The sequence below is a fragment of the Gambusia affinis genome, linkage group LG05 (assembly GCF_019740435.1).
Source record: "Gambusia affinis linkage group LG05, SWU_Gaff_1.0, whole genome shotgun sequence".
Classification (NCBI taxonomy): Eukaryota; Metazoa; Chordata; class Actinopteri; order Cyprinodontiformes; family Poeciliidae; genus Gambusia; species Gambusia affinis.
In genome coordinates, this window is record NC_057872.1 from 3,760,863 (window position 1) to 3,769,320 (window position 8,458).

The 8,458-nt window shown below is 40.4% G+C and overlaps 1 protein-coding gene across 4 annotated transcripts; it reads left to right on the forward strand.

Moving 5' to 3' along the window:
* Window positions 1-603: 603 nt before the first annotated feature.
* Window positions 604-7,160, forward strand: LOC122830713 (polyadenylate-binding protein 1A). Of its 4 annotated transcripts, none has more exons than XM_044116306.1 (16): window positions 604-969; window positions 1,193-1,474; window positions 1,566-1,759; window positions 1,899-2,014; window positions 2,331-2,470; window positions 2,571-2,665; window positions 2,810-2,947; window positions 3,987-4,082; window positions 4,175-4,447; window positions 4,543-4,633; window positions 5,093-5,215; window positions 5,303-5,445; window positions 6,208-6,292; window positions 6,390-6,520; window positions 6,599-6,689; window positions 6,790-7,160. In XM_044116306.1, the coding sequence occupies exons 2-15, from the start codon at window positions 1,282-1,284 to the stop codon at window positions 6,686-6,688; spliced, it is 1,908 nt and encodes a 635-aa protein (XP_043972241.1). In that variant the 5' UTR covers window positions 604-969; window positions 1,193-1,281; the 3' UTR covers window position 6,689; window positions 6,790-7,160. The 4 variants fall into 4 exon arrangements, with proteins under 4 accessions (XP_043972241.1, XP_043972240.1, XP_043972243.1 ...); XM_044116305.1 differs by having other exon boundaries at window positions 614-981; XM_044116308.1 differs by having other exon boundaries at window positions 637-1,087.
* Window positions 7,161-8,458: the final 1,298 nt, after the last annotated feature.

Genomic DNA, 8,458 nt, shown 5'->3' on the forward strand with positions numbered 1-8,458 from the left:
TCTGAGATGGAAGTTCCCTGTACAGGGAAGCTGCAAGGATTTGAGGTATTAAAGATGGATTAGTGAAGTGCAGGCATGGGAAGAAGAAAGTACTTCATCTTCCAAGTCTGGTGTTTTTATATATATATATATATAAGAGCATAATAAACAAAATGTAGTCTTTAAAGTTCACTTTCTAATTATCAATAAAGCACTTTATTGTTCCATTTAGATAGATTTGTGGCTCTTTTTATGCACTGTTCTCTTAAGGTTCTGTAATAGCAATTAAATGATTTTGAGGTCTGGATTTTGTCTGGACCTTTGCAATATTTTTTTTTCACCCATAGTTCATAGTTCAGCGACAGCAAGGTCTCCAGGTCCTGCATCATTCTTCTAGCAACCCCTCCAAAAAGCCATGTTTGTTCTGTCACTTCCTGTCCTGTCAAAGCTATAATTTATGGATAAAAACTAATCGTTTCCCTGGGCTCGTCTAAATCTAAAATTTTCTGAGAAACTGGGTTTAAATTTTTCAAATGACGTATAGTATATTCTTAAGATTATTCATTTAAATTTTCTACACGTTATTTTACTCAAAAACATAAAATATCGCGAGATACGTGACGTTAACCACGGTTAGTGCACGCGCCGACGTTTCGACTGGAATCTGGAAACAGCCTCCCCCGTCCTTCCTTTCATTCTTGTAATCCGTCTGCGTAGGGTGTGCTCCGGAGCTAGCCTCGGCACACATTTTATTATTATGAAACAAACCAAAAGCTAGAGAGCACCCGCAGACATATTTTTATAAGAAAACCTAAAATCGGTGAAGCAGGATTTGATTTGCCAACCAAGCAACGCGAAGAAGACGCTGCCTTCGAAAAAGAACGAAAGACGGAACGACGAAAACGGTGTTAGCAAGCTACGTTTCTAGCGTCATTGTTGAGAGCGCGGCTAATAAACGATAGCCTGTTAGTCCCCCCCACATTTAAAGAGGTATTACTAATAGTAAGTTAATTGTCGCTGTTTGTGTCTTGTTGTATCGATAGTTTAGCGCTCTTTGTAATTTTGAAGGTGCTAGAATTCTCAAATTGTGACATTTAAGCCATATCGGGTAGGCCGCACTCCGACATTTTGCTACATAGCCGAGCTACATAGCCCACGTTGTTAGCAGTTAACGTTTATTTCCTGTCTCTTCTCTTTTTACTTGCCAAAACAGAGTGAAGAAAACGTATTTAGCTTTCCTGACAGCCACCATTGCGTGTCGAACTCAAAAGGCTATCTGATTGAAAAGAAACGTCGCCCGACATGAATCCCAGCGCGCCTAGCTACCCCATGGCCTCGCTCTACGTAGGAGACCTGCACCCAGATGTTACCGAGGCCATGCTCTACGAGAAATTCAGCCCGGCCGGACCCATCCTGTCTATCAGAGTGTGCAGAGACATGATCACCCGCCGTTCGCTGGGATATGCGTATGTTAACTTCCAACAACCAGCTGATGGTAGGATATAGTTACAAATATAAGTCACTTGTACTTCATATACGACAGGGTGCCTCAGGTCAATTTGTTTTATTTTTAAAAACGTTTCTAGCTGAAAGGGCTTTGGACACGATGAACTTCGATGTGATTAAGGGCAGGCCTCTCCGCATCATGTGGTCCCAGCGTGACCCCTCCTTGAGGAAGAGCGGGGTGGGAAACATCTTCATCAAAAACCTCGACAAGTCCATTGACAACAAGGCCCTTTACGACACCTTCTCAGCGTTTGGAAACATCCTCTCTTGCAAGGTCAGGCAGCGACAGATCTATTCTGTGTTAATGCACGAGTTAGGATTTCACAAGATTAAAGCTAGTTTGTTGTGCTTGGCCTGCATGGTGTGTGTGTTTCAATGTTTTTTTTAACATCCTCAAATCTGTCCTTTCTAAGGTGGTTTGTGATGAAAATGGCTCAAAAGGTTACGGTTTTGTGCACTTTGAGACCCATGAAGCAGCTGAACGTGCCATTGAGAAAATGAACGGCATGTTGCTCAATGACAGAAAAGTGTAAGTGGTGGAGATTGTTACACTTTTGTTTTTAAAACGTGTGAGGGGAATGTGTTTAACAAACATTTTGACGCCTAACTCGAAGCGCTATTTTTGTGTTTTCCTGCATCTTGTCAACCAGCGTCCCGTAAACTCGAAACATTTGCAAATAAAGTATCTAAAATACAGAGGAGAATCGGTACATTTTGAATTTGATTCTTTAGAAAAATCAACCATAATTTGGACGTAACCTCGTTGCTGCAGCCTGTATTTGTATACTCCTGCTGTTTTATATCAAAGTGTGACTTAAGCATACTTTTGTCATTTTTTTTAACAGATTTGTCGGTCGCTTCAAGTCGCGCAAAGAGAGGGAGGCTGAGCTGGGGGCACGTGCCAGAGAGTTTACCAACGTTTACATCAAAAACTTCGGGGAGGACATGGATGACGAGAAGCTGAAGGAGTTATTTAGCAAATATGGTGAGACGTCAAGATTTCAGATGCAGACGATTGCAAGTCGCCAGCTATCGGGTATGAAGCGTCTGGGTAAATGTGTTGATTAGTCTGCCTGTTTCCGAAGGTCCTGCGCTGAGCATACGGGTTATGACAGACGATAGCGGCAAGTCCAAGGGATTTGGCTTCGTCAGCTTTGAGAGACACGAAGACGCTCAGAAGGTTAGCATAGGTTTCATGTCTTTTTTTATTTTTATTATTATTATTATTATTATTATATTTTTTTTTAAATCAAACTTCAGTTTCATGTTTGCCATTTGAATTGAATCTGAACGTGTGTTGGCTCCATTTCTGGTGGCTTTGTAGGCCGTGGACGACATGAACGGCAAAGAGCTGAATGGCCGACAGGTGTATGTGGGCCGCGCGCAGAAGAAGGGCGAGCGCCAGAATGAACTTAAACGCAAATTTGAGCAGATGAAGCAAGATCGCATGACCAGATACCAGGTTGGTGTTCGTTCTGTGATGGTCAAACAGTTAACATGTTACAGGGTTTGATAGAGATATGCCAGTCTGGAAAATAAAAAAGTTAAAATTACTCAAGTAGTTAGTGAGATGAGACAATATGGCACCGTCATCTAACCTTGGCTGTAACCTCTGTTTAATGTCACAAATGTGGTTCCTTTATCCGTATGTGTGGATAATAACTAGCTGCAGAAATAAACCTTTTAGGACCCAATACTGTGTGAGGCTGTAAGTAAAACAAGGACATAAATATTAATTGGGTTGAAAAATAATTTATTATTTCGACTATTTCTATCAAAATGCATCTGTGTATTTGTAGATGCATTTTATTTTATTTTTTTACACGTAGTGTTCTTGATACTTTGACCATCTGTCGAGGCTGGATGTAAATCCACATCTTGTACTCTCTGGAGTACACTTACAACCTTCGATTAGGTAATCCAGTCATAAGATCCGGTGAATCATTTACAAACTGATAAAGGTCTGCATTGTTTGAGCAGTACGGCAACTCAGCTGCAAACGCCACTGCGTCATGGAGAAGGCAAGATAAATAACATTTTAATTGAATTGTTTGATTAGAACAGTGCTTACCTTATTCAGACAACAGAAACTTCTGAATAACTTAATGAGCTTATTGTACAACTTGAGAACCAGGACCAATTGGAATGTATGTGTGATGTATGTATGTGTGATTGAACTTTTTTCTTTGTAAAGACTTTTGTTGTAAATTGGCTCTATATAAATTTAATAGAATTAATCAACATTATCGCAATATACAGCAGTTAGCACAATAACTAAATTTCATCCTTTATCCTAAGTGAGCACAATTAAAAAAAAAACACACAACAGTATTTATGGCTTTATTAAAAAAAATTAACAGAATAAAAGACTGAAACTATCTAAAATCAAGATTGATTAAAGATTGGTTTTATAGCATCAACATTCAGTCAAATTTCAGAATCGTAACTATTTAAATTCTGCTGAAGTTGGGCTTTATTTTGTTTTATCTCTCTTTTTCCAGGGGGTCAACCTGTACGTTAAAAACCTGGACGATGGCCTAGACGACGAGCGTCTGCGCAAGGAGTTCTCCCCATTCGGGACCATCACCAGTGCGAAGGTAAAGCTAATCTTCTAAATGAGACAAAACTTCTCAGCCGTGATCAGCTGGTGGTCTAAAAACGCTACGGATGTTTTCCACTCTTGCTTTAGGTGATGATGGAGGGCGGCCGCAGCAAAGGTTTCGGCTTTGTGTGCTTCTCGTCTCCAGAAGAGGCCACTAAAGCTGTGACAGAGATGAATGGGCGCATCGTGGCCACGAAGCCTCTGTATGTGGCGCTGGCTCAGCGGAAGGAAGAGCGCCAGGCTCACTTGACCAACCAGTACATGCAGAGGATGGCCACAGTCCGGGCCGTGCCCAACCCTGTCCTCAACCCCTACCAGCCCGCTCCACCCTCAGGCTACTTCATGGCAGCTATTCCACAGGTGAACCTCCAAGCAGCTGATTAACATTGTTTGCTAATATTCCATTAGTGCTTTTATGTGGATTTGTATTTAACAATACATTTTGGTGTTGTTAGGCTCAGAACCGCGCTGCGTATTACTCCGCCAACCAATTGGCCCAGCTCCGCCCCGGCCCTCGCTGGGCTGCTCAGGGTGTGCGACCTCAGCGTAAGTCGTTTCTCCTATGTTCCTTTTAAGCTGCTGTATTATATGAGACAAAAGACCTGTGAAAAAAATCTATTCCCCTCCGTCCAGCGCTGCTATTGCCATCTGAAGAAATGCACCGCTCCCAGTCAGAAAAAAAAAAAGAAGAAGAAATTGAATCTGCCGGGTCTAGAGATGGTTTGACTAGACCTTGATCATAAACAAAAATTAGTTACATGTTTGATGGCACTAAGACCCTCCTCCTGGCTGTGATTGTATTTTGTAATCACCACCGGGAGAAGACGGCTTGCTTTTTTATTTTTCCATACGTGCGTCACAATATAGTGACAGTTTTAACAAATATGTAAAAGAAATATAGATTTTTATAAAAATTTTATTTATTTTTTTATAAAACTTGCATACTGCAGCTTCAACTCTTAAACATCCTGATGTCGGTGCATTAATTGTGTGGAATTTCTTCAGATTTCCAAAACATGCCCAACGCCATGCGTCCGTCAGCACCAAGGCCCCAGGCCTTCAACACCATTCGTGCTACCACTACCACCAACACCCAGGTCCCACGCATGATGGCCTCCCAGCGCATGCGTAAGGATTTTGGGTCACAGCATCGTAATAAAGTGGTCGCTCTCTGTGGGCGTTTTTAACCAATCGTCTGTTTGGTTCTCCCCTCAGCCACCCAGGCCCTCGGCCCGCGCCCTGCCAGCTCTTCAGCCCCTGCAGCCCCAGTCCGTACCATGCCTGGGTACAAATATGCTCCTGGTGTGCGCAACCCTCAGCAACACATGGCATCCCAGCCACAAGTTGCCATGCAGCAAGTAAGAAGACCTTTTGCATTTACATACAAATCAATCGTTTCAATTAGAGATTCACGTCTGATGCCAACATCTGAGGTTTAGTGTCGTCTATTCCAACACAGAATGACAGTGCTGGATTGACATGAGTTGTGCTGAATTACAAATGTACTGGATAACTCTTCACCAGTACAACACATTTAAATACACCAATAGCTTCACGTTTATTTTTTTAATTTATTTATTTTGAACATGATAGAAGTATAAAATCACACACATGAGCAAGGAATGCAAAAGACACATTATTGTACAATAATCTTAACATGCTCAAAAAGGAGTAGGAAGAAGTAAGAAAACTATGAACTCCTACCCCATAAACTTATGCAGTATTTTCAGACGGAGCCTCATTATTAAAAATTAAAAATTAAGAAAATGATACAAGTTAGTTAATTTTTCCATCTTATCTGGGTGTACATGTCTAAATATATATAAGTGGAATTAGGGATTCAAAATACATCCATACCCACACACTCGTATGCTCTAGCCTCAATTTATATATTCACATTAGTGTTATGTCTAAATTGCTTAGAAAGTGGAATTAGGGATTCAAAATGATTAAATGTCAAGTAAATTGAGAACCATAGAATTAAACGGAAAAGATCTGCCCTTATAGATTTGGGACATTGGCTTTAAAACTCCATCTAGAAATGTTTAATATCTGGACCCATACAGATACCTAAATCACTCTAAGTTATTGGTGCAGACTGACGTCTTTCTGTCCCATAGCCTGCTGTCCATGTCCAAGGTCAGGAGCCCCTGACTGCTTCCATGCTGGCTGCTGCTCCTCCTCAGGAGCAGAAGCAAATGCTGGGTGAGTGAACCATCAGCTCTGATGGAGATTTCTGGGACTCTAAAACACCTTCAGTTGAGTTCTGTTTTATGACCCAGTTGACTGCTTCCCCCCTCAGGTGAGCGTCTGTTCCCCCTGATCCAGAATATGCATCCCAGCCTGGCTGGGAAGATCACCGGTATGCTTCTGGAGATAGACAACTCTGAGCTGCTTCACATGCTTGAGTCACCTGAATCTCTGCGCTCCAAGGTTTGCTTCGTCTTTAACCTACTGACTTGTGTGAAAACACTACTTTTGCTTTGGGGTTCACAAACATTTCTGCTTCAGGTGGATGAGGCTGTTGCTGTGCTCCAGGCCCACCAGGCTAAAGAGGCTGCGCAGAAGTCCACCACACCTGCCGGTGTTCCCAGCGTCTAAGGTGGGGACTATACACATTTATACATTATGAATGTTGTTCAAACTATTGTCTGGAATATTTATTTATTTTTTTGTTTGTTTGTTTGTTTTTTGTCTTGCAGCTTGAGCATTTTGAAACCTGCTTCACCGATGGAAAAAGAGAAAAAAAACTTAAACATTGAAAAACCTAAAACTCAGAAAACATCGCAAAACGATAAATTATTTCTTAAAAAAAAAAAAAAGAAGAAATTGAATCTGCCAGGTCTAGAGATGGTTTGACTAGACCTTGATCATAAACAAAAATTAGTTAAAAAAAAATAGAAAAATAGATAAAATTGAAAATTGTAATAAATTTGAATGCATTCCTCTGTTTTATGTCATTTTACTGTGTCAGTGCTCAAACTGTCAGCAATGTCAGGGAATTGGTTGCTAAGCAGTTTGAGGTGATTTGTATCGTAAACTACTGGCTGTAATAAAACGTCATTCGAAATTACACCTCACTGTGTGGGATTTATTGTTAACACGACTCTGATAAGAGAAACCACATCTCATTTGTCACACATCAACGTTTCAGTTTCTCAGCAGCTTTCTCCACTAGGTGTCCCTGTTGTGTCAGAATCACAGGACTGACTCGATCCTTTTTGCAGTAAACCATCTGCCTCTGTTCTTGAGCATTACAAATATGTACAGAATGTTCAAGTGGTTGAAAAACACCCTGTATTCTGCTGTCACATGAAGACAAAATTCTGGTACAAGCAGTTGTTGGTTTTTCAGCTTAATTCGGAATTTCCTATTCAAGTACAGGGTTTCAAACATGTGACAGGATTTGAATCTAGTTAATGAGCTCTCTAACTATGCAGGCTTATACTTCATTTCCTCCTGAATCACTTGGACACACAGAGCTTTCACATAATCCTTTTTATCTTGGATTGGGTTTGGTGCTCTAAAGCTGTCTTGTTTGCCTTCTCATTACCAAATTGTCTCATGTACTACCTGCCCATTTTGCACCAAACCAAATTAAAGAGGGGAAAAATGGTAAGTTCTTCATAAAAAAGGCTATTTGTGGAATCACTTGTAGCATATAGCAAAGTGTGTGTGTGTATATATATATAAGTAAAAATAAAATCACCTTCAGTGGGTGCTTCCTAAATAGTTATTGACTGGCCTTAAAATGTAATTTTGCTCCTTTTGTAATAACTAGAATCAATTTGGAGTTGATGAAATTAAATCTGTCTTTATACTTGATTTGATTATATATAGGCACCAGCAACCCTCACGACCCCATTAGGGACAAGGGTGAACAGAAAATGGCTGGATGGATGGATGGAAGAGTGAAAAAAGGGAAACTAACGTGAAGTAGTAATTAAGTAATGTGTCCCATATTAAAAACAAGCACAATATCTTGCCAAACTGAAGTAAGTTAATTCTTGGTTCACTAAAGAAAGTTACATATAAAGGTGAAATGCAAAACACATAAATAAACAGAAATGCACCAATAATCCAACTTGTGCAATATAAAAAGCTTAATGATGCTGTGTGGATATTGTTGACCCCGCCAAATAACATTCTACTCTGGGCCTCCAAAAGCATAGAGTTGACTCTGGTTTTCTCTCTTTTTAGTTTTATGCAGAGGTGGGTAGAATATCCAAAAATTACTCAACACACAGTTGTGATAATTCATAATAAAAGTACGCGAGTAATAGTAAAACGTGTGGGGTTGGTAGTAGGATTACTGCAGACGTATTTTTTCCAAAAAGTTACTTACGTAAATGTAACTCTCTACCTCCCACC